Here is a 27,239-nt window from a genome sequence, read left to right on the forward strand (position 1 = left end):
CTGATTTTGTTGGATTTGTGAATGAATCATTTAGACTGTTGTTTTTTTTAAATAAAGAAACCACTGGCATAACCAATTATTAACTAGTTGCTTATTAGCATGCCTATTATTAACATATTGGCTGTTTATTAGTACTTATAAAGCACATACTCTGCATGACCATATTCTACATCTCTAATCTACGGAAGTTCTAAGCGGCCATGCATTATTATAATTTTTCTGTCTTGTTTTCTCGTGATCACGACTTAATTTTCTCGTGATCTCGACATAACGAAAGTTGTTTTGTCGTTATCTCGACATAACGAAAGTTGTTGATCTCAACGTAAAAAACGTTTTCTCACGATGTAATTGTAGCTATCGTGAGAAAATCAGGGTCGCTATATTGTCTTCGACGATAAAGTTGCAAACCCAACAGCCTCCTTCTCAAGTGTCGAACACTTATGTGTAAGTCGTCAATCACTGACAGACACAGAGCTATTTCAGTTTGAGTGAGTCCCTGATCAAAGTAAAAGCGAATACGATCATCCATGATGCTGCGATGATGCTGCTTCTATAGCATTTTCTCATGCCGAATACACAGAGAAAATTAAGTCGTGATAACGACAAAACAACTTTCGTTATGTCGAGATCACGAGAAAATTAAGTCGTGATAACGATAAAACAACTCGTTATGTCGTGATCACGAGAAAATTAAGTCGTGATAACGACAAAACAACTCGTTATGTCGTGATCACGAGAAAATTAAGTCGTGATCACGAGAAAACAAGACAGAAAAATTATAATAATGCATGGCCGCTTAGAACTTCCGTACTAATCCTAACCAATACCTAAACTTAACAACTACCTTACTAAATATTAATAAGCAGCAAATTAGGAGTTCTTTGAGTTGTAATTAATAGTTTGTTAACAGTGAGAATTGGACTTTAAAGTGTGACCAAAAAATGTATGACATAATTTATTTAAAATACTATTATGTCATTCTAGTCATACCTCAAACAATTAACATATTTATTGACATAGGCCTCACTTAAGACTTACTGATATAAAAAATATTAATAAACATTATTTGAAGTATTTCTTTATTGCAAAATGCACATTTCTTAATATTAAGCCAAATATGTGTTTTAATGTCACTATTGATGAGGATTATACACTGTAAAAAATCAAATTAACAAAATTTTATTGCTTGGCCTTAGTTGAGAGGACATATTGTATTAAGTCTACACAAATATATTTGAAAAACATTGAATGAATGGTTATTTTCAAATCCAGTCAACAATTAGCCATGCTAATTTTGACTAAACTAATAAAAACGTGCACGTGCACTATAAAACTTAAAACAGTAATGGTTGAGCCAACTAAAAAATAACAATTCAGGCAACACTTTGAAGTCAGAAATTGACTGAACGTAAAATTTCTGTGGAACTAGTTACTAAATAATAATTAGTTGAAACTGCTTAAAATTTTTTACAGTGTATGATATTTGAATAATATTAGTCTTTGCAATAAATGCAAGATATTTAATGTGTACCTGAAGTATACTTGCAATAGTTCCACTCTAGCACAATGAAATATACTTCAGTGTATCTTTAGTTGGACTTCTACACTACTTCCATACAATTAAAGTGCATTAAGCACAAAACTACGTGTTCCAATTTAGCAGACTTTAAGTATACCAGTTTATTATACTAAAAGTACAATTGCAGGTTATTTTTGTTAAGTACATTTTATGTAAATATATTTGTAGTATACTTAGCATGAAATAAATGTATTTCAAATACATTTTAGTATTTATTTTCACTAGGATCGGCACAAACTGGGTATTGTTACTTCTCTAATGAATGTGAATAACAACTTAAATTTCATTCTATTCCTCAAAGTTATCATATGGCTTCAGAAGTCTTACTCTACCATTCAAAAGTTTGGGGTTGTTTCAATGATATTAATGTTTTTGAAAGACGTCTCTTATGCTCACCAGGACTGCATTTAATCAATCAAAAATACAGTAAAAACTGAATATTGTGAAATATTATTACAATTTAAAAAAAAAATGTATTTATTAATTTATAAATAAATAATACATTGGTATATTCTAATACACTAATGTAAATATTCTAATACACTGGTTTGGTGCTAGAATCATTTCTAATTATTATCAAAGTTTTAAACCACTGCTTAATATTTTTGTGGAAACCACAATAATTTTTTTCAGGATTGTTTGGTGGATAAAACGTTTAGTATAACAATGTGAAAGTCTTTCCTGTGACTTTTGATCAATTTAATGCATCCTAGCTGAATAAAAGTATTAATTTCATTCAAAAAAGACTCCAAACTTTTTAAATATAATGCATAATATAGAGTATGATTCAAGGTGCTTTGAGTAATTTTGAAGCTTGACAGCTCGCCTTCACTTCAGTAATACAAAAAGGAATACAGGTTTGAAACAATGTGAAGGTAAGTAAATGATGACAGAATTTAAATTTTTAGATTAACTGTACCTTTAATGAATAAAATAAGGGTGTGTAATCAGATCAGTATACAGATGCTGAGGAGACATTTGGCTGACGGATCGGAGGAGGACTATGAACTCCCTCAGGGGTAAAAACATGAGCCTCTCTGAACCTCAGTGGGGTCAGTCAGTGAAGTGTCACAGCCCAACACACCAACCCAATCACTTTATGAGATGAGAGAGAGCTTTATGTTGCCCTGATGGAGCCATTAAACATCCTCTTTTAAACCCTGCAGAGAAACACAAGCAAACACTGTGCAACACATACACAGGAAGACTCACTGTCATGCCAATGACCCGCTCTACCTGCCAGACGGCCCTAGTTCCAGCCACTCTAGTTTAAGAGCCCAAGGTCCGCCCATATTCAGAGCCGGAGAGGAGAGGGGAACTGGAACTGTCCAAGAGCCATTAATAATTACACAGTATAAGAGGGAAAATAAGCCCACAGGGCACACACACGCACTCCAAAATACACACAGATAAACACAGCACTCCGCTTTATACACACACACACACACACCCTCACAAACTCACAAAACACACATGCCTTCTCACAGCCTGCAAGCGACAGATAGAGTCTCCCCCATTCATCATCGAGGCCAGGCAGAGGCCGCAAACTTTGCTGGATGGGTGAGGTGATTTTTTTCTAGGGCTAGAGGAGAGAAAACATCATTCTCGTCATTTGCACCACCTACAAAACAAATGGCAGACTCTGTCACCACAGATACTGTGCCGCACTGACTTCCACCTGCAGATAAAAGTGCAAGAAACACGATAAAAAGCAAAAACAAGATTGAAAGACCTGCTGCTTGGCTTCAAACATCCCCATAATCTTTGCTGAATGCTAAGGTCCTCTGCAATGTACAGAACACGCAAGACAGAAGAAGAGTGCAGGACCCGTCCTTGATAAGTTTTCAATGGCACTATGGCTGCAGAATAACAATCCAGAGCTTACTGTGCATAAAAACCTTCCGCAAGCCTTAATAAATAGCCATTCAGCTTCAGGTTTGTTAAAAGCGATGATTACTGCATCACTGCTAAGAGATCAAGGCTTGACTGGCTAGGACAGTTTTATAGGCCCTGCTGGTGAATGGCGTAAATACACCATTTAGACACAAACGTCTTTCCCCAATCAAAAACAGCTATGTTTTTTAACTAAAATTTTTTAACTTAATGTGTTTAAAAAATAATAAACACAATGAATGCAATTAATGAGGTAGTGTGATATTTATTTTTTATTGTTAAACTAAAAAATACTGAATGTTAAAAAAAATATATATATATATACAGTTTAAATATATTTTTTTAAAATCATTGACATTTTTCAAATTATTCAAAAAAAATTAAATTTAGAAATTTTGCTAATTATTTTTTTTATATATAACCTATTCTTCAAAACCTTCAGGTCTGTAAGATTATTATTTTTTTAAGTAAGTTAATACTTTAATTCAGCAAGGATGCATTCAACTGATCAAATATGTTACAAAAGATTTCTATTTCAAATAAACTTTTTATTAATCAAAGAATCCTGAAAGAAATGTATCATGGTTTCCACAAAAATATTAACCAGCACAACTGTTTTCAACACTGATAATAAGAAGAAATGTTTCTTAAGCAGCAAATTAGCAAATTAGAATGATTTCTGAAGGATCATGTTACAGAAGACTGGAGTAATGATGCTGAAAATTCAGCGTTGCCATCACAGAAATAAATTACATTTTACAATATATTCACATAGAAAATTGTTATTTTTAAATTTTACATATTTCATCAAATTACTGTTGTTGCTGTATTTTTGATAAAATAATACAGCCTTAGTGAGAGTAAGAAACTTTTTTTTTCAGAAATAAGAAAGTTTTAGAATTATAGATATATGAGTGGGGGCGGGTGAGTGGGCGTAGATTTATATTTAAAGTACATTTACCTGTGCCCAATTTGTCGCATTTACAGCTCAGGTAATTGGTTTAGAAACAATTGTGTCCGTAGCTGGGTGCCCATGAGCAAAGATGGCAGATTTCCAGCTGCATACTACTAGAAATCCTTGCTGAGCAGTTGCCATTAAATAAATGGGAATGCTAACCGAAAACTTTGTCCGGGTATTACAGACCTCCTGCGGTTGAAGCTCTCCTCGCATGAGGTCTGGCAGAATCAAGGCAATAGTTACCAAAAGATCTCATTCATCAAGAGACAAAGCTTGTCTTTTACAGAAAGCTTCACCCAAAACAGAGCATGACTTGTGACTCAGTTGTGAGCATTCGTCAGAGGCAGACACCTCCAGAAGACGGAGAACAATCTATTCCCAGCTGTCAGATGCATCTGGAGGTGTGTTGACCTCACTCATAATTAATCTGCCAGGAACGGCAGATTTATGCTGGCTGACGTTGGGGAAGCGTGAGGGAGACACACACACACTCACACAATCAGTGGAGGCCATCGCATTGTCTCATTGAACAAGTAGTGAAGCACACCCGCAATGAGCCAATCAGGTGCCTGAAACAAAAGAGAAATAGATGAATAATGACTCGCAGCTGATGAAACAGAGCTCAGGTGACTGAATCCATCCAGATGGAAAAAACATCTCCTGAGGGATGACAGTCATAACGGGTCCATTTTGGGAACATTGCTTATAGGGCGTATGGTAGGATAGAGGGGCAAAGACAAGCAAAAATCACAGGTAGGGTACGCCAGGACAAAAAACTGATTGATGAATGTAGTTACAACAGTTGCATTCAATTATCGGCTGATGAAAACAACATTCCCAGTACAGACAGTGCTCTCTGTCTTTCTCTTTATAATGACGATCAAATTAAATTGTGGAGTATGGATTTCCCAGTGGCACTGGATCGATGCCTGGTCTGGTCACCATGACAAAACCATTCAAACGCCAAATGTTTGATGGTCACACATATGCTAGCAGACCAGCAGGTCAGTACGGTCAAAGCAAAACTGCATAAACACTCAGTAGAAACCCAGCGTCAGTCTTAATGTGTTTGTTTGTTCATACTGGTGCTCCTGTGCATGTAAAGTATCAGCCAAAGGTTTGAACACATCGACTTTTTCATCATTACTTGTTTTCCACATTTTGGAAAATTAGTGTATATTGGGGGTCTAACAGTACACGTATTCGTATCGAAAATTTTCAGTACGGGTCTTTTGGTTCGGTACGCATGTGTACCATTGTTTTAACCACTGCATGAGTGGAACTTCATTGGAAACTTCCAGTTTTATATATTGTTGCTTTTTGTAAGAAACTGAGCCTCATCTTCCAACTTATGTAATTTTTTCAGGAAATTCAAAAAATAAATGCTGTTTTTGGTGCTCTTTGATGTGGCGTGACAGTACGCTAATGCCTTATGCCAAGATTTTAGCTGTGATTTTCACTCGCCGACAGGTTTTGTGAAATCGCCGTCAAATGCTGTCAAATTCTCTCCTTCCCTTGCTAGCTTGTACGTATTTGAACAATGACTAAGACTTGGTGTTACGAGCACTTCCTCTGTCTGATTGCCTCTTCAAGATGAATCGCTTCTTGTATTCCCAATTGTAAGTCGCTTTGGATCAAAGCATCTGCCAAATGACTAAATGTAAATGTAAAATGAGTGACAATCACGCAGTGTGAATTATCAAAGATGCGATCTGAGAGAATCGCCAATGTGTCAACGTGAAATATTTGGTATGCTAAATATCTGGAGCTGTCGGCGATTCAAAATGCTGCTGTGTGAAATGAGTTCTGACTGAAACTGAATCAGCGATGACCTACAGCCAAAGAGAGAGCAAGTCACAGGGCAGAGGGAAATTCGGGGAGGACTTTTTTTTTATACAAAGCAATTAGCCATGTACAAACAACGTTCCTACATTTTTGCATTAGAGTACACAGAACAGGTAGGCTACATGAAGATGGGCACACACACTAGGGTTTTTCCTGTAAATAATATTCTTCTATAAAGGACAAAAGATTTATTGCATTTTTCTTTTTCATCACTTTGAGGGCTTTTAGGCTATAAGAAATAAACTCATTATAAAATGCACAAAACGTTGGTTTCACTTTCAAGTAGGCTACTTAGATTTGTGTATACAAAATTTTCCCAGCAGAAGTAAGTTGTTAACAAGTCTTCTTTGTTAATTATTGTTTGGGGAGGACTTATAGACCATAATATCAACCTGATCTTGCGTTATATTTCCTTATCCCTTCTCGTGTGCGTTTGGCTGTAGTCTGCGGACCAGACAGAGTTTGTTGGCGATTCTTCTTATTGTAAAGTCATGCAGTGCGTAACCTCCTGTCGCCGATCCAGCATGCAATGTGAACACAGCAGCGACTGAATGCTACCCCAGATAGTCGTGCAGTGTGAAAATAACGGTGATACGACGACTTTGAAAATCATGCAGTGTGAACTCGGTATCAGTTCAAACGGCAGCATGGAGAGCAATCATCCCTTCCTCTTTACTACTAGTTTTACCGCAAAATAAACATAAATGAACATCTAATGCCTCACATAATTGCTCAATCAATGTTTCAACCACAGAAAGATGCCAATAAAACAGTTTATAAACAAAATGTATTTTAGAATTTAATTTAAAAACTGCATTATGTGCAATTTACCTGTTTGCATAATTTGATAATAATTACAATAATTTAAAGTTGAGTGTTGATTATTATATTTAAAAATAAAGGCCCGGTTTCACAGACAGGGCTTAGACTAAGACAGGATTAGGCCATAGTTACTTACGAAAATGATAACAATTTCAATGCTTTTTCACTCACATCCACATACAGATTTAATTGATTTCTTTCATTAGTAATTTTTATAAATGTGCTTAGGAAAAAACATTACTGGTGTGCATCTTGAAACAAATCAAAGGCACTGATATATTTTAAGATCTGTCAGTGCAAGTTTCTTTCAGTTGAAACAGCTAAGACTTACATTTTAGTCTAGGACTAGGCTTAAGCCTTGTCTGTGAAACCGGGGGAAATAGTATAAAATTTTAAGTTTGGGCTCTGTTGTTAACTGTAACCTCATAGTAATGTAAAAGGACTCTCTATAGTTTAGAGCAGTTAATAATAATTGTATGTACTTAAAGAAAGAGCACTGTTTAATTTAAAAAAAAAATTCCCCTGCTGTACTGAAACCATAACGAACCTTGATGTCAAAATGGAGGTACGTACCGAACCGTCATGTTTGTGTAGCGTTACACCCCTAGTTTATATATATAATTATATTGGTCTAAAACAGGAAATCCTTCACCTTTAGCCATGCTAGACACCAAGACATTTGACGGTAGTGGGGTTGCTGTCTTGTGATATGTTGCGCAGGTGTTAAACCGTTCACCTCTGTCACATGTGTGCGAGGGACACACTCAGGCAGCCACAGTCATCAATCAAAACCCCGAATTCTCCAGTCTGCCTGTCCACACAAGCACCAGTTCACATTGCAAAAACATAAACGATGAGTCTCTGTTCAATGAGAGGCAGCAAATGTTAGTACTCTCATATCAATAAGTTCAGCCAGGCTGCAAAGCTGAGTCATTTCTGAACGCATTATGCAGCAAAGTTTCAAAGGGACCGTAAGTCGATTCTTCGCACCAGGCTTTCTGATTACAGCCTGTAACGGGAGCAAACGAAATCCTCTTGAGAGCTACAATAACCACATTTCATTTTGTTTACAATGAGGCACTCGTTCCAGATAACTCCACGCAACTGTCATCAATGAACAAACCCAGAATGCTTAGGAGCGCACGGCACAGCGAGCTTGACAAAAGAGAGGGTCGGAACAGCCTCCCACAGACGTCTTTAGACTAAACCTAACAAGCCGTTGCTACATAATGACTTAGCAATTCACTTTGTATTACATACAGTACAATCGTTTGATGGACTGTTTTATTTTAAGCAGGTCCCTACGCTGTGATGTCACATCATGTCTTACCGTCTCCGTGGATAAATTGTCTCTTAACCCAGAAGCCGAAACGTCCTTTATTTCTCAAAAGCCTTTATGAAACATTGGGAATAGTGTGGATTAGAGCTAGCACCGAGACATTTCGACTTGATCCACTAATGAGGGACCTCATCAAAGCAAAATTGGGGTCATGTGATGGAGTACGAACCAGGCTGCTTCTTTTACGCTGTAATACATTTCTAAGCAGATCTGTTACACCTTGGCTTTCGTAGGGCAATTACGCCAAAGTTCAGCATGCAATCTGAATGCAAAACTGAGCATTAGATCTTTTCCCCCCTCATTCCGCTTTCATCCAGTAATATCTGCAGGTTAGTGGTGATGACACAAGTCAGCCTGCCAGAGATAACCTCTTCTCCACCTCCTCTTCCAAGCTTCCTCTACTTTTTCTGTCTTTGTTGAATGTTGATGGATGCTCTGGTCTGATCACCAGTGCAGGGTGCCAGAGAGTGATTGACATGCTAGAGGCAGCGAGGAGCTAAGGAATCCAAACAGGTCCGTGTGTTGGACAAAGAGATAAGAGAGAGTGTGGTGAAAGGCACAGGGGGGTCCCCCGGAGGAAACTCGATGAGCTGCCACAGGGGAGGAGAACATCTGACAAAGTCAGACAGAGAGAGCGGAGGTACCGGGGGAGCTGAGAATTCACTTACTGTTTTTTTAACCAAGGAGGGATTGGAACTGAAATCAGCCTGGGATCTATGCCAGCCTGATACAAACTATTGCCTTCTGTATAATGTAGCTAATATATCAATGTTCAATGTACAGTAATTTGATATATGTGAAACTGATCATTTACTCACTCCTCTGGTCATTTCCACACCCGTATGACTTTCTTTTTTCCATTGAACAAAAAACATTACGTATTTATTATATTCTTACTTAACGTGTATGAATAACTGTTTATTCTAAATGTTTATATATTTCACTAACGAACTGAAGTAGAAACTATTTTATCATTATAAAGTCTTAATATATGTGCAATTTAAATGTTTATAAGTTAGTTTTCTTTGTGTTGTGTGTTCATTAAATCAGTTTTATTAATTAATTAATTATTTGAAAAATGATGAATTTCGGCTTAATGAACTTTAATTTTGTTTTTGGTGTTTCTGTAAAAAATTAATTTGCATCATTACATACAATTGGTGTGCTATATTTCAAGTCTTCTGAAACCATATTAAAGCTTTGGGGAAAGCACCGATATTAAAATGATGACTTATACAAATAAGTTGATAATAATTTTCACATTATTTACAGTATGAAAAAATAAAAATAAATTTTAAGATTTGCTAAATCTTAATCAATTTAATGATTTGCTAATCAATTGGACTGAATTTTGACATGAATGGTTGATTCGCAGTGCTCTACGCAAACACACTAGGGCCCTTTACACTTGAAACAATCAGGCCTGGGTCAATCTAAACAAATCCCAAGTTATCTTGTTGTACGTTTCACTCCAGGTTAACAATTAATCCTGGGTATTCATAATTCAGTGTTTCACACAGAACATTCCTACACCCTGTAAGCGCAGAGACATCAACGTGAACCTGTGACACACGGGCACAAGGCCATGACTGGCTATGAGGAAGGCATTATGAAATGTCATTAGCTTATGAAAACATTTGCTGTAGCCTTAAGCGCTTCATCGTCAGCCTGTGAGTCATATGTGTGTCAGACATGCATAGAAAGAGAGAGATGTATGTGAGAACATGCCATCACGACAAGGGCACAGTGGAGCTCTGCTGGACTGGAATATTTTTATGGTTTCTCTAACTGAAAAATGATGTCCTCACACATACATCTTCCTCTGTCTATGCATGTCTGACACAAATATGACTCACAGGCTGCCAAATGTGCTAATGACATGTCACAATGCCTTTACGCTAAGCCTTGCTGATATATAAATCACCAAGCCTGCATTGATTTATCCATAAATACAGTAAAACAGTAATGTTGCGAAAAATTTAAAATTCAAATTTTCTATTTGAATACATTTTATCTGGTAAAGCTGAATTTCCAGGATCATTACTCCAGTCTTTTCATGAAATTCTGGTAGCAGACATTGGATATATGGTTTTATTGAAGGAAAGAAAATTTGCAAATATAAAATTTTCTTCTGGTTTAGCTGCACTGATCTTGTGAACAGGTCTTTACACACAGGTGCCTCATGACGAGCAGCTATTGCCTGGCTAAAGGGAATGTCACAAGGACTTTAACTAAAAAGCTTAAGTCACGTTACCATAAGCAGAGATTCAGTGATGCCATTAACCTTACACACACTTACCTCTGACACCCCTCTGCTCCGATTCTCTGCTACACGCATAAAAAATACAGATCAAAGCCGGTCCGACAGAGCTACGACAGATGTCTGCATGGGGTGGAACTCAGCTGGCATAGAAGATTTCACAGATCTGCTCTTGGGCCCGCTTTCTATGCACCAAACTCCAGTAAAGACTTCAGCCCTTTGGGGCAAAACACATGTTTCAAATTGACTTCTGAGGAGTTCAATATGCAACATCCTGGCAATAATCACAGACACTTCCAAGAGAAACTGTGTCATCATTGCAGCGCATCTGCTATTTTGAATCTCAATTTAGACATAAAATGGGGCATACCAGAGCATGTTTCCCCCATAATCCAATAAATCTCCTCTGTAAATTTGATATTTTACAGTTAAAGTGTTCCCTTATCATTCACCTCCTGTGAAGGTAATTGGTTTTGAACTTGTGTTTGTTAAGTCCTCTGGTGCGCCTGGACTGCGGCCAGCCTGATGCTGAAAATACGCCACCTGGTTAAAGTAACCTCGGCTTTTCAAAGCGTGTCAACACCCATCCTTTGATTTTCTTCATTGACTGTATTTCTGAACAGACTGATGACTCACAGACATCCAAACTTTTTTCTTAATATGCTTTCAAATGATTTCTGAGGCCAAACTGAGGGCTGTTTTTAAGCATTTTTCATTCAGTACAGTGAATCAGTTATTGTTACAGATTATGTGAATATAGGTTATGCTGATATGTTGCTAATGCTAAAGCGTATGTTGCATATGCTATGCTAATGTGTACATTGCTCCCTACTCCCTGAGCAGGGAAAATCCGTTGAATTTTATTTCACCTCCGAACATTCATTCACGGATTTGCGCTGCGCAGCGCCTTCACACACAGATGAAACTTACAAGAGAAGTGTGAAGTGTGACATAATATACCTCTGTAAATAAATACAATTTAAATTCATGTCTCGCACACTTTAATGCCCTTTGTATGGAACATATATGCTCGTTTTGAACTGGAATCATGGCGGAATATCTGGTGATGTCCACTTCGCAGGGCACTAATTACAGTTGAATAGAACAACCATCGGACTTTATAAGATATACATGTGAAATGTGCAGAGCAGGGAGGGTGCGAGGACTGTAATTTGGAAACCGTGGATGTAGCCTATTGTAGTAATTTAATGTTGTCTCTGGTATTCTGCTCTTTGAGCGTATGTGCGTTCAGGGGGCGTGGCTTTGGACGGCGATTGCAGGGAGGGTGGGACGTTTGCTTTCAGTGCTATCTAGGGTTGCAAAGGGGTGGAAAATTTCCGGTAAATTTCCCAGGAAGATTCCAAAAAATCCCGGAAAGTTTACGAAATTTACTAGAAATTTTCCAACTTTTTGCAACCCTAGTGCTATCAGGCTAAAGTTAGCATTTTCCGAGATCTCCTATAGCACCTTTAAAAATGAATCATTTGCATAGGGAATTTGTCTGGGTGTTCCAAATATATCTTTCTATCACATGAACATACATAGTCCAGGCTGTATGTGCAATTGATTTTTCATTTATTTGACCTACACTGAGGTAAATCTCAAGTGTGAGGCTCATCTTTCCACCTCAGAAACTGAGAAATGTGGGAAGCCGTTATTTATCAGCCACATAATCACTCTTTTCAGCTACAGTGAACAAGCTGCTTCTTTCAAATTCGGTCTTCATGCAGCATATTTTAGCATCACACAATATTTCTTATGACTGCCGAACACTGTCACTCTACCGATGAAGTAAACTCTTTGACATTTCTCCTCAATGTTCCGTACATCTTCAAGGCCACTTTATAAACCAGAACGCCTCTACAGTTTCCTTTCTAAGGAGGGCTGTCACGACTCGTGCTGAAAGTCTTTGGTTTTTGTTGCGCACAAAAACCAGTCAAGGTTTCAGCAACAAGAATTTCATCAAATCTAAACCACAGTCTTTTGTTTATCCCCTACATTCCTGACAACTATGTACAGCTATGTACATTTACATCAGCAAATAGCACTATTTCAAGACCTCGACTGCTGCCTCCAGCATAACAAAAATGCATTTCCCTTCACCTCCTGAGATTAGCGACCTAACTGTGGAAGTCTCTGGAGCTCCAAAAGTCGGCTGCCTCATTTGTCAGAGCTGACCCTGAAAAACTCAGCTGTTTTGTCATTTATCTTTGCTACCTTTGGACCTATTTTTAAGGCATGTCTATGTATTGAGAACGAAGAAACATGGGAAGAAGTAGAACAAAAACTAGTTTACTCTCAAGGCGTGAGACAATTTTAGAAAAGATCATGGGTTCAGGAGAAAAAAAAATAAGACTGTGCGCACATTGATGGTCACTGTCCCAAACTAACCTTTTTATGCTAATATATGTACATATATATTACAGGGTGAAACTGAATGTATATATTACATGGTGAAACTGAAAAAAGCAGGCAAAAAAATGAACTTACATTGCTTCAGGCCATTCAGTATTAAGCACAGCGAACCTCCCGTTGAGTACAAAACAGGTCAATATCTTGCTAACGATTAAGATGTTAAGTTTCTGTTAATCAATTATCCAATCAAAATCCTCAAGTACACGCTTTTGTAATACATTTGCAATAATGCTGTTTGGATAACCTATATTAAATTCGGCCTCTAGTGCTTGGAGCAAATGCAACTCAACGTGAAAAAGGGTTGCTCGTGATGCTTAACAGCCACAGGAATTAAATGCTTTCTGTCCACAATTATTCTTTGCCTGATCTTATCTAGTTTGAAAAGTCACCTTGTATGATTCTCTATAAACAATTTAGCAAAGCCACCATAGGTTTGGTTCAGTACACTGTACATGTGAGTGTTCTTTTGAATAAGTGGACCTATTCCAGACTAAAGAGCAGGTTCAACATCCTTAACATTAATAGCCTGAGCTCTGCAGAGAGAGAACAATGCCACTCAGTGCCGTTCCTTCATCTACCCAGGGATACGTCTTCAATCTTCCTCAAGACTTTCTTGCTTTTGTGAGCAATTAAGAATCTTGTAACTTCCACTGGGCTATCGTATATAAAAAGTGTGTCTAATGAATGCATGGAGCACAAAGAAAAATATATTTAATTCATGCCATCCACTTCCATTTTCTGTCTTTGAACACACTTCACTGCATATGACAAGGAATTGTACCGATACAGAGGAGTGTATTCTGATGTAATTGTGTTCGCTGCATGAGCACTGCAGTGCATCGCTCATCTCTCCTCGGCTAAGGACAAGCAAGTCCAGAAGAATGCTTTATTCATTTTGCAGTCGCATGAAAGCCAAACAGCCTGCTGCAAACATACAGTTCTCCTCTGCCTAAAATACAGTATCAGGTACTAAAATGTTTGATGCAAAGCATGCACAATTCTTTGGCACTCAGTAATGGGGAAGTCTGAATGCTTGTCACACTCTGTTTGGAAGCATTTCAGTCTCTGCTTCAGGACTTGGATGATTGTTATTCTACTTTTGCACTCCAATAGTGACAATACTATCATGATTCATGTTCACTAAAGGGACAGTTTGCTCAAGACTGAAAAATCTGTTATCATTTTCTTACCCCCAAGTCATTCAAAACCTGTATGACTTTATTTTCTCAGTGAACACAAAACACTTGACAATGACAGTGAATGAGAACTGGGGATGTCAAGCACCAAAATTACAAAAAAAGACACCATAAAAGTAGTTCATACACTATGAACTACTTCTGAATTCATACAGTTTTGTGTGTGAAACAGCCTGAAATTTAAGTAATTATTTAATGAAAATCTTGGTATCTGCCCTAGCTCTCTTGTGAATGAATTTTTGATGAAATGTTGATCTAAAACTGGTCTAAAACAGGTCTAAATGATTTGTTCACAAATTTGACTAATCTGGTCACAGCGATACACAACTTCAGAAAATTGCCAGTGAATCTGAGAAGGAAACAAATCAAATTTAATATAGTAAGGCTTCAAAAAACTTAGGCTTATATAAAAATTGTATATATAATGTATATATATGAAGAGTTCATTTGCAAAAACCGATAAACGCCACTATAAAAAAGAGTAATTATTCTCCACATATAGCGCGATCTGAACCCTAAACACATTTAGTCAAAAAAAAGTCTGTATTGGCCACTTTCAAGGCATCGCAAATTCACATTTTACTGCAGAAGCCGACAAGCGCCCTTGTTTGTTTTTGAACAGAAGCCGATAAGTACATTTTAGCGAATCAGCGCGCTGTATACAGGTCAGGTGACAAGGCTACTTTCACTTTAAAAAGACGTGCTGAGCTGAGAGGTGTTTCATCAAAGCTGACTAAAAGAGGATGGATAATTTCGACAAACTTGATGAACCTCTGATATCTTCTTCAGGGCGTAAAAGGAAAATAAAAGCTGCAACATTTTCATGGAAACTTGAAAGTGCGTTACAATGGTGAGGGAAAAGCTCCGTGTATTGCGTGTAATCACATCCATAAATTTATGATCACAACAACAACAACGTTTGTCAGGCATCTGCATTGTCATCTGAGGAGATTACAAAGATTAAACAAGTGTTTTTTAAAACTCTAATGAAATTTAATTTGGAGTTATCTGCTTTTGCAAAAAAACGACTGTTGGAGTTATCTGCTTTTGCTATAAAACAAACTTTTAATATGTAAAAGAAAGCATACTTTCAATGACCTTTAATTTTGTAAATTGCCTGTATTTGTTTAGTTATTATTACTTAACCAAAACAACCCAACTGCAGTTTGATTCATATTACTTGGAATGCGCAATAAAAAAAAACATTATCGGTTTTTGCAAATGAATAGGTTTTTAAATACATTATAGAAATATAAAACTCAAATGCACAATAAATAATTTGCACCACTTTTTTGATACTTTTATGGAACTTTTGCATTTTTTTAAGCTTGAAAGCTCCGGCTCCCATTCATTTTAACTACATGGAAATAAGCAAGAATACAATTATTCAAAATGTCGATTTTGTGTTCCATAGAAGAAAGAAAATCACAAGGGATTGGAATATCAAAAGGGTGATTAAATGTTATTTTTGAATGAAGTTATTCAAATTAGAACTTATACAATGAAATGCATTTACAGTACAGTGTAACCATATAGTGTTAATACACTGTTTAAAGCAATCAAATTAACATTGTGTGCCCTTAACGGGCCAAACAAGAACACTGCAGCAGCCAGAAAAACATCTGCCTCATGCCTCACCCTTCACAGCTGCACTGACCTGTCTTTAATTAATGAGCCAAGCTTCATAACACGGTGAATTCATTGTCATTTTCAAGCCCGCCCTGTACCTTCAGCCTGCCTTACGTAAGATTACAGTTTGGCTGTTAAGGTCCGCTGTTAGCAAGTGGCCCAATGTGTGATTACACCCTCCAATGGATTTGTCTTTACATAAGAGTAGCTGTGGGGTCAATCTCTCAGCTAGACCTTTGTTGTCCAGAGGCTTCATTTACCTCATAATTGATGGTAAATAATTTGCAGCATTTAAAGAATGAAAAAACAGACGACTAGCCTGTGATTTGCCATTGATTGGTCAAACAGACAGTCCCGCCCCAAATCTCATGCCATTCATCGACCCAATGTTGCAGCATCAACCCACAAATCACTTACTAATAGCTGTCTCTGCATCTTGCTGATAAAGGAGGAAGTACTTTTAATACTGGAAAAAAATACAAACCTTTAAGTAACATTTGCAGTATGCCATATCCCAGTGAATACATTTCTCAAATATTATAGTTGAATTAATGAAGGCTGTTTTCAAAATCTTTCCAAATAACAACTGTTTATGCCTCCAGGAGGGAATAAATGTAAACGTGGCATTAATCTATGAAACTGTAGCTGATTGTTTTTCCATTCTATTCAATTCAACCAAGTGCTTCCTGACTGATTTTATATAGTTTAATTTGCAACAAAAACCCGTTTGGACTCATATTATTGCCGGACTGAGGCCTGTGAGCATCCCAATTAGCTCTACAATTACTTTTAATGGCAAAAGAGGAATTAAATGCCAGAATTTTTAATGGGCTGTTAACCCACTATTCCTAGTATTCTGAACACTGACCTTCCATGCAACATAAACAGACCATAAACTGACTAGAATCACGAGCTCTGTAGATTTAAACCCAATAAAGAGATCTACTCAAAGATTTAGAAATGAGCATGTGGAGCAGAATTGGAAAATGTGTTCCACAGTCTACAGCTTTTCTAAGTAAACAATGCATCAGCCATCTTAACAATGAACACTATACTCAGCAGACAACTCAAAGGTTGTTCATTCATACAGTAGCTTAAAAGACATAATGGAGTTGAGTTCTAAATTATGTTCTGTTAAAATCATGTAAATTAAATAAAAAATAAAAACAATTTGAGAGCTCATATCATTTGGTTTAGCAAGTATTTGATTATAAATGTTTGCGTTCATATTGAAATCTTTTCATTACTTTGATATCTTGGCCATGTGTAGGCATATATTTCTTTGTGAACATTTGTTACACAGAATTTATCAATATGCTTGAATTAAAAATGACTCCTTTATTCGAATTGAATTGAATATCAAATAAATGCTGTTCTTTTGAACTTTATATTCTTTAACAAATCCTAAAAATTGTATCATGCTTTCTACAAGCATATTAAGCAGTACTGTTTTCTACACTGATAATAGCCGGATGCTGATTTGATGCTCATTATAATAAAATAATGAGTAGCAAATCAGCATATTAGTATGATTTCTGAAGGATCATGTGAGACTGAAGACTGGAGTAATGGCTGCTGAAAAGTTAGCTTTGCCATCACAGGAATAAATTATAAATAGGTTTGCAGATGGTTTGAGAGTGTATATTATGCAAATTACTACCTGCGGCACATTGCTGAGACCCAATGTGAGACATCTTGAGACCTCTTGTGAGTGTATCTTTAAGTGATCATACATAGCTTAATTCTCAATTTGCTCTTCATTCAATCTCACTGCAGTGTAGGAGAAACAACTGAGATTTTAAAGAGATCTCATTTGTGATTTTCCTGTGGGAAAGTGTTTCCTTTCATCATTACTCTCCAGCAATGCGGCGCAAAGCCTTATTACCTTGGAAATAGCGGTTAGCTAATTAAATTCTTTCTCTTGCTGTCCTGTCCATGGGAGCCAGGCACACAAGAAAGCACAACTATAATCAAGAGAGTGTCGTAACGCTTGTCCCACAGACATTTGCAGTGATCAGATGAGTTCCGCACCCTTTGTTCAAGCCACCTTCTCTGTGATGCTGGGAAAGAATGATAATAGGCAGCCATGTTTGATTCCTCTAAGGTAACAGCTAGAGACAATGTGCTGGACACTGAACATCTGTGTGAGATTTAAGTCACATAAGCGCTACCCCATCTTCAACTGTGCCATTACAGATATGCATGTCTCTCAACACTAGTTATGCCATTGTACAGCTTAGAAGAGGCTCAGGGGATCAGGACATTAGCATTTGAGGAGATATTTGCAATCTCTGCTGTGTTGCTCTACAATAGTGCAATTATTTTTGTTCAGGAGGGTGGCTCAGAATCGTTTCAGATGAATACAACTGGGGCATTTAGTTGGACACACCTGCATATTGTGTGCATGAGGCTACACTTGCACTTGCTGAAATCACAAATAGAGAGAACAGTAATGAACACAATGAGGATACACAAAAGTCTCTATTTAGAGGCACTGAGACCACTTTGTTCCCAATAGTAGAAGTGGAAAAGCAATATGGCGGTCTTGAAAATAGCTGTGACATCACAATGGCCTCATTGTTGTTAATTAAAAATGTAATTGAAAATCTCCACCCTTTGGTGGTTCCCTCATCTACAGCAACAGCAGGTTATTAGTTGTAAGATGGCAACAAATTAATTACATTTCATAATTCGTATGTTCATAAATGCTCTCTTATTAGTGAACAGTAAACTGCGCTTGTTCACAGCATGTCTTTGTTAATGAATTTTCATACAAACAACATAAAGCTCAATGGATATGATTCACAGGACTCAAAATTCAGAACTCAAAACTGTTATAAGGACTGTAGCAAATTGTTACAGTTAGCTTTGTTTAAAAGTTTCTTAGTTAACATCAAAAGGCTGATTAGTATGGCCCAGTTGGCCCCTACTGGTAGATATCATAACTACACAACAGCAAATCAGCATATTAGAATGATTTTTGATGGATCATGGTGACACTTAAGACTGGAGTAATGATGCTGAAAATTCAGCTTTGCCTTCAACTGTTTAACTGTATTTTTGACCAAACAAACACAGCCTTGGTGAGCATTTTGAATGGTAGTGTATATAAAACACAGTGTTACTAAGCCTATGAAAACATTTACTACAAAAAACAGAGCCCACCGAAGTTAAAAAGTTTACCAACTCTGTACTTTGCGTCAGCTTGCAAATAGTAGGTTGTCTAGAGAATTATACCAAAGAGTCTAAACCAGTCTTCTCTAGGCAGTGAGAAATGGGACAGAATTAAAACTAAAATACCTAATAATATTTCACAATGACTGTTATCACCTGAAATTATAAGATAGGTCCCGGGCTGATTTTTCAGTCCATCCTTGCCCCACAATGTTCTCTTGCATGCATTACACGCTTCTCTGGGGTGACAAGTCCCTCCTCCAAACTGACAGCACTTGAAGGCTATTGGGGACTGTATCTCATCCAAAAGAGAACATAATGATCTGCAGTCTCCCTAAAAACAAAGTCCATGAAAATCTTAAGTGCTCTGCATGCCTTAAATGAGGTCACAATAAGAATAATGGTATCTGCTCAGAACAAAACAATTCACCAACATGTTTGTGTCAAACAAAACATTCTACACTAAACCATTCTGGGTCTCTACAGAACCTTTCATTGTACAGTTCTTAAAGTAAACATTTTTTATTAGTGTGAAGAACCTTCAAAATTCAAATTTAAATTCAAAATATAAAGAACCTTTTTCCACTATAAAAACCTTTTGTGGAATGGAAAAGTCCAAAGGCTCTTCATGGCACGGTTGATATCAGGCATATTAAAGTAGTTCTTTAAAAGCCACTTGTAATTGGAAAAGTTTAAAACCCTTGTTTTAGTGCAGTGGTTGACTGACAGGTGAGGACGCACCAGGTCAGATTAGTGTGTGTGTGTGTGTGTGTGTGTGTGTGTGTGTGTGTGTGTGTGTGTGTGTGTGTGTGTGTGTGTGTGTGTGTGTGTGTGTGTGTGCATTTGTTCACTACTCACTGCTGTGTGTGTGCACTTGGATGGGTTAAACGCAGAGCACCAATTTCGAGTATGGGTCACCATACTTGACAATACGTCACGACTTTACTTTACAATCATTTTCGACTACCTCTGAAAGTGTGTTGAATCATCTAAAGGATATTTATACCAGTGTCAAAGATAGCAAAGACCTCAGTCTGAACCACAGTGTGCATATACTGAATCTACTGGGAATCTATTAGGAGTATATAAATGGATAAGCACTTCAGAATTTATATATCCACACTGGAAAGACAGATCACTACATTTCCCTGTCAGTGATGGAGGAGAGAAAGAACTAAATTGCCTAAATGGCCATCTCCATTGTATGTTGCTCCTCTTGGCACCTGCGTATATTAAATTACAATCATGTGTCTTAAATCAATTGCTTCAGGCTGAAGATATATGGAAAAGCAACCTAAAAACGTCAATAAGACAGACAGTTGATCTTTGGCCATAAGTAGCCATGAGCGTGCCTGCGCATTGGCCGCATTCAGTGGGAGGCAGCACTTCAGATATAAAACAAAGGATCCCCTGACACATGCCAATGATCCCTGTGTTTATTGGACTCAAATCCTGCTGCATGGGCACTAAATGAAGTAAGACCTGCCCAGCGGCCCAACATTAATTACCACATGCATGCTTTCTTGTCTCCTGAAAAATGAAAAAGCCATGAGCTACCATTAATTTCGCCTTGTCTCTCCTAACCAATAAAGGCAAGAATCAAATCACATGATGACACTAAAATAGAACATTTAGGGCATTTAAAATGCACACTAATTATAATTAAGGCATATTTGAAGAGGGATAATAGGGATTTCATAATGCCGTAGATGTAATGTATGTTAACAATGCAAAGTTCACACCAACATGCCACTGTTAGTGTTAGTACATACTCGCATCCTAGTATACAGTTTAAAATTTATGCACGTGATGCATTATTCAACAAAAGAATATAAGCTTTCAAAACGTTGCTTCATTTGATACAGCGACATCCTGAGATGAAAAGCAAGAAAACATATTTAAATGCAGCAGCGAGTGCTCATGAGAAACAGGACTATTATATAAACTCAATGCAAGTCTGCAACAAGATTTTATAGTGAGTGGGGATTCAGATGCGCGGTTGGTAATAATGAAAATGGAACGAAGTCAGCAGAGTGGCAAATTATCACCTCTCTAAGTTTACCATCTTAAATTGTACCATAAAATGATCTCAGATCCGATTTTGGGGGGGGTTTCACCCTTTTTGCTGTACATATGAAGTAAATGTTGCATAATGGCAGATGTGATTGAAATTATGATGGCTCAATATAAAGAGATATTTGTTATCGGGTTCAGTAAAGTGATTACTCTAGCTTTTTTGATGAAGCATATCTTGTGAAATAACTCCATATGGTAATTTGTCAGGGGAACAGTTAAAGCATGGTTGCATGTTGCACTAATGACATTATTTACATCTTTGTCATTATCAAACCACATTAAGAGTGCACAGTTTTACCCACTGAACTCATTTTGTAATCTCGATAATATTTCAAGCTCATTTGGGGTAAACAAATTTGGGAAAGAACTTTAGTATTCAATAATGTACCCTGTTCTAGGTGAGCTGATGCTATCTACCGACTGACCTTATCCGCCATGATCATGGACGAGCCACCATGGATCCCCAGAATGGGTATCAAAGTCTGAGAGGAAATAAAATCCAAAATCTGGGCGATGGCTTCCTGGTCCGTGCCGTCCCCAAACACCACCCCATGGATTTTAGTCCCGGACATGAGATCGCACACATGGGTAATGATGCTTTTGGGGTCCGTTTCATTCACCAGCAGGGTCACCACGTTGACGTCAATGGGATCATCTTTGCTCCACAGAGCCCGTATATCTCGATCGGAGATGTAGCGTGTTTGACCCAGGATCACGGCAATGTTCAGTATGGGCACTTTCTCTGCCGCATGTGAGACGTTGATGAGGGTAAGGAGAGCTGGAAGAGTCAGAAGAATCAACCTGGAAAACCCCATAGTGCTCGACTTCATTCCCTGCAGAACAAAAGCACACACATAATACAGGCTGTTTGTGATATAATGCATTTAGAGGTTTACAAAATACACCATGCAATATACTTCAAGGAGTTTCTGCTCAAAGAGAAAACTCAATATGACTTCAGATAGCTAAATCTTATGCAACATTGCTTAATAATTATTTTACCTCAGAATTACATTACCTGAAATGTTTATTCAATAGCAAATGCATTTTACATACGATCCAGTGGAGTTACACAACAACGGCGAGAAGCGGAGGGTTTTATAATCTTATTTTGGAATTTAGGCAATGAATAGCTAGCAATGAGCAAATGATGAATATTACATGTGACACTGGATCTGAGCAGCAAGCAGGGCAGAAGAGAGTGGAGCTGACATCATCACATGAAGAGTCTTGGACTGACTGAGCAGAGGAAGCTCACAGGCCCTCTGCTACTGTGGCCAGCATGTATTCACAAACAGATGCATTGTAAAGCAAGGCATAAAACTGCAGAGAAACAACATATGGTGCAGGGGCTGTTGGAGCCTGCGATTCTCGTGAAGAATAATGCATCATATGACCATTATTAAAGACAAATGAATGAGCCAGCTAGATTTAGCACAGTTTCGGCTGATAAGAATTCAGTAGAGCAAGCAACCATGAATGGTTGATTTGTTTCAATGCAGTTGAGCAGAGATTGGTGAAAACATCACGCTTTGTGTGACTGGATCTAGGCTTTTCTCTTGAGACTAAGACTCGAAGTTTGATGCATTTCTGCAGACATGCATTTAGATTAGATGATTATATTTAGCTTTACAGTGATTTAATAATTGTTAAATATATACAGATGTTTAAATATAGCAGACAAGCTTGTTTTTATGTCTTTAAATCAGTGCTTTAAGATATTGCATAACATTTTGTTTAACACAGATACCGTGGCATCATGTTTTTGAGTGGGTGCAAAAATGTGCTATGTTCTAGCTCTGAATGTACTGAAAATTAATTAAATAAATCATCAAATGAATCATGAACCATGTGACAAATGTTAATGAATGTGGAGCTGAGATTGCATGCACTTTGGCTGGAGGCCAGGTCTTTTGACAATTACATTTTACATTTATATGATCTTTTATTTTAATGTAATTAATTAGAGAGTGGGGAGGGGACCATAATTTATGAAAATGTTGCTGTTTGTGTGAATAAAACTGGCCTCATTTGTTATTTTAGGCAAATGCGATATCAGTGTTCTTACAACGTGACAGAGATCTTAACATGGGAAATCTATCTAGATGAATATTCCTTCTGATACCTCATTAATTTCCTCAAAACGACCATTATGCAAGTGCGCCCCCTATCGACGGGTCTCGTTTTGCGTTCTCAGCTGGAACCTCAGTACGACACTATCATATTCAAAGAAAAAATATACGCATCAGAACTTTACAACAGAACCAACTAAGGAGGTCAATCATATCCATTACGACAGAAAAGAAGCAACATTTAGCCTACAATCCAGCTGTTAAATGACAAATCAAACCAGCCTTATGTTTTAACAAGAAAAGTAGGCTAGCCAGATATTTGAAGTTGGATCAACAACTCGACCAAAATCCGCATTCATCTGTTACATATCAAAGCAAGCACAGACAAGTCCTCTATCGTGTAAAATCACGCGTTCATGCTATTTTTGCTTTTCATCTCTTGCTCGTTAGTAAATCCCCTCGTTTCATCTAGCAAAAGCGAAGCGCACTCCTGAGGGAAAATCTCCAGATTTGGTGTTCACATGATCATGACACGAGTTTTATTACAGGTAAAACAACAGCGTAAGGTTGCACATAACTCGATAAAACACAGCTTGCTGTTTAAATGCCCTACATCCTAAAATCATAAAGTATAAAATCCCGTTTTCTTCCTTTTATGCCTCTGTTTTAGGACCGCGCATCCCTAATGATGCAAGGAAAAGCCGCGTTTTCCTGCATCACATTAATTTCATTGTAACTGAATGGTTAGACTGAATTTTGAAACGTTTGTCTATTCTTCAGTGTCCTTTCGAGACCTAGTCGTAATGGACCAAGCGAATTTAACAAAAAAAAGAGAGAGAGAGAAAACAGTAATACTTACAGCATCCCTCTTCCACAAAGCTCCAAAGATGCTGAATGGGATGACATTGCAACAGTCCTCCTCTCACCAGCCAGGTTGGAAATATGGATAATTATTCCCACCGACGAATCCTTTAAGTTCAACCACAGAACCATGTGAATCAAATTAATCCAGTGGTTTGCATGTTTATGAATTACCCATGACTCTTCCTCGATAAACAGAAGCGCGAGACTCTCTCGTAACTGAATCCGCAAGAAATTGGGAGTGAATCTGCAAGCAGGACCACAGGACAGTCTCACAGTCCTCTTTCCCCACAGCCTCTCTGGATCTGAGGGATGCCGTCAGTTACTCATCCTTAAGGTGAAAATGAGAATTACACCCTGTTTCAGAGCAAGGCACCCCCTAAGAAGAAAACAGCTTTCAGTGCAACGGTCTTCAGATCTTGTGTCCTTCATCGGTTTTAAACACAAGATTATTTAAATGTCATCCTGCCAGCCGTGACTTGACGTAACTTAGTCTACACATAATCCTAAAAGTTACTATAGACAGAATGTTCATGAACTCGCTGGATGTGGATGGTTAATGTGACCTCGACTCGGTTTCCTGGAGCTTTTACCTGTCGCGGTATTCTGCTGTGTTTCCGGTGATCTGAATCATTTCTGTGAGGGGTTGCCTCTCGGTGACATGTGAGCGTTTGATTCCAGAGCCAAACAAACTTCACTCAAACCACTGAGCTCCTCACTGCCATCAACTACACAGAGCACATGAGCGCTGCTCCTCGGCGCAGATGCTGCTCTCTCTCACGATATTCTCATCTGACCGTTCATTATGTGCTCGATTCGAAGCGTTTCTACAGCATTCGTTCACTTTAGATGAGATGAGGGGACCTCGGGCGTTTCATCTCAGCTCGTTCATATACTGGATATAACCGATCAGAGTGGCTCAATACGCACTTCTGCGTTAGACCTCACTTTTTCTAGTTGCATAAATCATACAAATCATGTTAACTGTAAGGTATAAGAAAGAAAGAAATCACCTCAAAATGCAGTGACAATGTTTCAGATAGGCTATTGGTGGCATGATGGATGGATGGATGGACGGACGGACAGACAGATAGAGAGATGGATGGATGGACGGACAGACAGACAGATAGAGAGATCGATGGATGGATGGACAGACAGACAGATAGAGAGATGGATGGATGGATGGATGGACGGACAGATAGAGAGATCGATGGATGAATGGACGGACAGACAGATAGAGAGATGGATGGATGGACCGACGGACAGACAGACAGATAGAGATATGGATGGATGGACGGACAGACAGACAGATAGAGAGATGGATGGATGGATGGACGGACGGACAGATAGAGAGATGGATGGATGGACGGACGGACAGACAGATAGAGAGATGGATGGATGGACGGACAGACAGACAGATAGAGAGATGGATGGATGGATGGATGGACGGACAGATAGAGAGATCGATGGATGGATGGACGGACGGACGGACGGACAGACATACAGATAGAGAGATGGATGGATGGACGGACGTACAGACAGATAGAGAGATGGATGGATGGACCGACGGACAGACAGACAGATAGAGATATGGATGGATGGACGGACAGACAGACAGATAGAGAGATGGATGGATGGATGGATGGATGGATGGATGGATGGACGGACGGACAGACAGATAGAGAGATGGATGGATGGACGGACGGACAGATAGAGAGATCGATGGATGGATGGATGGATGGATGGATGGATGGGTGGATGGATGGATGGATGGATGGATGGATGGACGGACGGACAGATAGATCGATGGATGGATGGACGGACGGACAGACAGACAGATAGAGAGATGGATGGATAGACGAACGGACAGACAGACAGATAGAGAGATGGGTGGATGGACGGACGGACAGACAGATAGAGAGATGGATGGATGGATGGACGGACGGACAGATAGAGAGATCGATGGATGGATGGATGGATGGATGGACGGACGGACAGACAGATAGAGAGATGGATGGATGGATGGATGGATGGATGGATGGATGGACGGACGGACAGACAGACAGAGAGATGGATGGATGGATGGATGGATGGATGGATGGATGGATGGATGGATGGATGGATGGATGGATGGATGAATGGATGGATGGATGGATGGACAGACAGACAGATAGAGAGATGGATGGATGGACGGATGGACAGACAGATAGAGAGATGGATGGATGGACAGACAGATAGAGATATGGATGGATGGACAGACGGAAGGACGGAAGTCTTAACCTCGATAGATAGATCTGATTGTACAGTGAAGGCAAACAAAACCCAAAAGTGTAGATGTGGCAAAGCTTTTAAATATGATTATGAGGAATGAAGAAAAAAATTATTCTGGACTATATTTCTTGATTGCTTTTTCCTAACAGCAGATGCTCCCTTCAAGAAATGCACTCAAACAGCACCATATGAGGATATGCTACTTCTCTGTTTTAGCATCATAACTCCTTCTTAATCATTTCAGTAAATGTGACTTGCACTATGATATATTTGATTCAAACTACGCATTCAAAACACAGGCATGAGTCATAGAAAAGCTCTTTGCGTGATGTCACCAGATTCTGTGGGAATGACTCAAGCTTATGGAAGACTGTCAGTCGGAGCACTTGCAACACCTCCAGGCCCTAACTCCCATTATCCTCTCGGACAGAAGGAAATGGCCATTTCTAATTTTCTGCAGTTGCAGTGAACATGCTTTACTCATTAGCAGACTACTCCAGCAGGTGCAGAACATGACTGATGCTTTACCTCTCGAAGGAGAACACGATCCTCATGCCTGTGAAGTTCTTAGCTGACGTTGTTTTTTAACACATATGCAAATGTTTCTATTTTAGCTCTGCAAGTCAAACTGAAAAAAAGAAACATCCCAGAATGTGAGTAGCCAAGTGCTTCTTCTTCTATTTTGGTCTTTCCATTCAACCATCATACCCTTATTTTCTGGACACTGTCTGCACCCTATCTCATGTTTAACTGAAGAAAAAAAAGCCCCCCCAAAAAAGTGTTCACGCTCAAAAACTGCAGCTCTCAGTTCTCCCTGCAGGCTTTGTATTTCAGCTTAATATTACTGTG

The 27,239-nt window shown here is 38.4% G+C and overlaps 1 protein-coding gene across 1 annotated transcript in view; it reads right to left on the reverse strand.

Annotated features, from left to right (window-relative positions):
* The window catches only part of LOC306868661 (glutamate receptor ionotropic, NMDA 2A-like), a gene marked incomplete at both ends in the record, with an annotated part of 138,297 nt that extends 116,281 nt beyond the window's left edge, over positions 1 to 22,016 (reverse strand). The window contains one exon of the mRNA XM_079414944.1: positions 21,612 to 22,016. Within this exon, the coding sequence (XP_079271070.1) occupies positions 21,612 to 22,016 (405 nt within the window). The remainder of the gene's footprint in view (positions 1 to 21,611) is intronic.
* Positions 22,017 to 27,239: the final 5,223 nt, after the last annotated feature.

The sequence above is a fragment of the Barbus barbus genome (assembly GCF_936440315.1).
Source record: "Barbus barbus genome assembly, chromosome: 4".
Lineage (NCBI taxonomy): Eukaryota > Metazoa > Chordata > Actinopteri > Cypriniformes > Cyprinidae > Barbus > Barbus barbus.